The sequence below is a fragment of the Triticum aestivum genome, chromosome 1B (genome assembly GCF_018294505.1).
Source record: "Triticum aestivum cultivar Chinese Spring chromosome 1B, IWGSC CS RefSeq v2.1, whole genome shotgun sequence".
NCBI lineage: Eukaryota > Viridiplantae > Streptophyta > Magnoliopsida > Poales > Poaceae > Triticum > Triticum aestivum.
Window position 1 is genome coordinate 50701821 of NC_057795.1, and position 1562 is coordinate 50703382.

Genomic DNA, 1562 nt, shown 5'->3' on the forward strand with positions numbered 1-1562 from the left:
TCTTCCCCTCTTCCCCCTCTGTTGGAAAGGAAGCGGGTGGGGGGGGGGGCGACTAGGATTGGGAATCCTAGTTGGACTCCCCCCACTTGGCGCGCCCCAAGGGTCGGCCTCCTCCCCTCTCCTCCTTTATTTACGGGGGCAGGGGGCACCCCAAAGCACAACAGTTGTCTCTTAGCCATGTGCGGTGCCCCCCCCCCCTCCACCGTTTACTCCTCCGGTCATATTGTCGTAGTGCTTAGGCGAAGCCCTGCGCGGATCACATTACCATCACCGTCACCACGCCGTTGTGCTGACGGAACTCATCGACTCCTTCGTACCTCTACTGGATCAAGAGTTTGAGGGACATCATCCAGCTGAACGTGTGCAGAACTCGGAGGTGCCGTATGTTCAGTACTTGATCGGTTGATTCGAGAAGACGTTCGAATACATCAACTGCGTTAAGTTAACGCTTCCACTTTCGGTCTACGAGGGTACGTGGACACACTCTCCCCCTCTCGTTGCTATGCATCTCATAGATAGATCTTGCGTGAGCATAGGAATTTTTTTGAAATTGCATGCTACGTTTCCCAACAATTGTCTACTTGCCAATGTGCTTGCCTTCATTGGTTTCTTTCCGCAATTAGGATGATAATCCATGTCCAAGTCGTCTCCGACCGGACATGGCGGCAGCGCAAGGTCATTTATCTCTTCTTGACGATGTTGCAGAGGAAGTTAATTTGGTCATAGGTGTTAAATTCATATCTTGTGTTGGTTCTGATGTTGTAGCCTATATCTTGTACTCCACTTGTTGATGACTTTGACTTCATTGCCTTGCATTAGCTTTAATAAAAATATGGTTGTGTGCATCACAATGATGCAGAGTCTGGATGTAATAAAAAAAATTTAAAAAAAATGAATTATGACAACTCTACTAGAGTTATCTAAGGTACTAGACAAATTAATGTGGTGCGTACAGTTAAGTTGGACACTAAGGGAGGCGGGACCGAATGTATGTGCATTACAAGGTACTCCCTGTGTTCCATACTGTAAGACGTTTTTTAACACTAGTGCCATAATGTAAGACATTTTTTTAACACTGCATTAGTATAAAAAAAATCTTACATTATGGGACGAAGGGAGTAGGTCTCTATCACCGCGAGCCGACCCAGTCTGTTGTGGTTCATATTAGTAAATTTAGGCAATCGATCATGGCTGGTAATTTACTATAAACGGCTAGTAATATTCTAGTGTACACCAGCTAGCATACCACTTTATTCAAGTGTGATGCGGCGACTTCCACTGCATTATTGTAGATGCATTGCATAAATGTATGTATTTAAGCCTAACAGAGCAGCAACTAGCAAGCTCAGATAAAACAAACTGTGATGACTTCCATTGTATTATTAGTGCAGATGCATTGCATACTTGTACTGTATAGAAAAAGAAAACAGAACTACAACGAGTAAGCTCACATAAAACAAACTGCAGCGACATCCACAGCATTATTATAGTGCAGATGCATTGCATACATGTACATATATAAACCACCACTAAGGTAAGCATATATATATAGAAAACAAAGC

At 43.8% G+C, this 1562-nt stretch overlaps 1 protein-coding gene across 1 annotated transcript in view; it reads left to right on the forward strand.

Annotated features, from left to right (window-relative positions):
* The first annotated feature begins 659 nt into the window (after window positions 1-659).
* LOC123076861 (epoxide hydrolase A-like) overlaps window positions 660-1562 on the forward strand; it is a 3090-nt gene continuing 2187 nt past the window's right edge. Inside the window, exon 1 of the mRNA XM_044499009.1 lies at window positions 660-719. Coding sequence (XP_044354944.1) covers window positions 660-719 — 60 coding nt within the window. The remainder of the gene's footprint in view (window positions 720-1562) is intronic.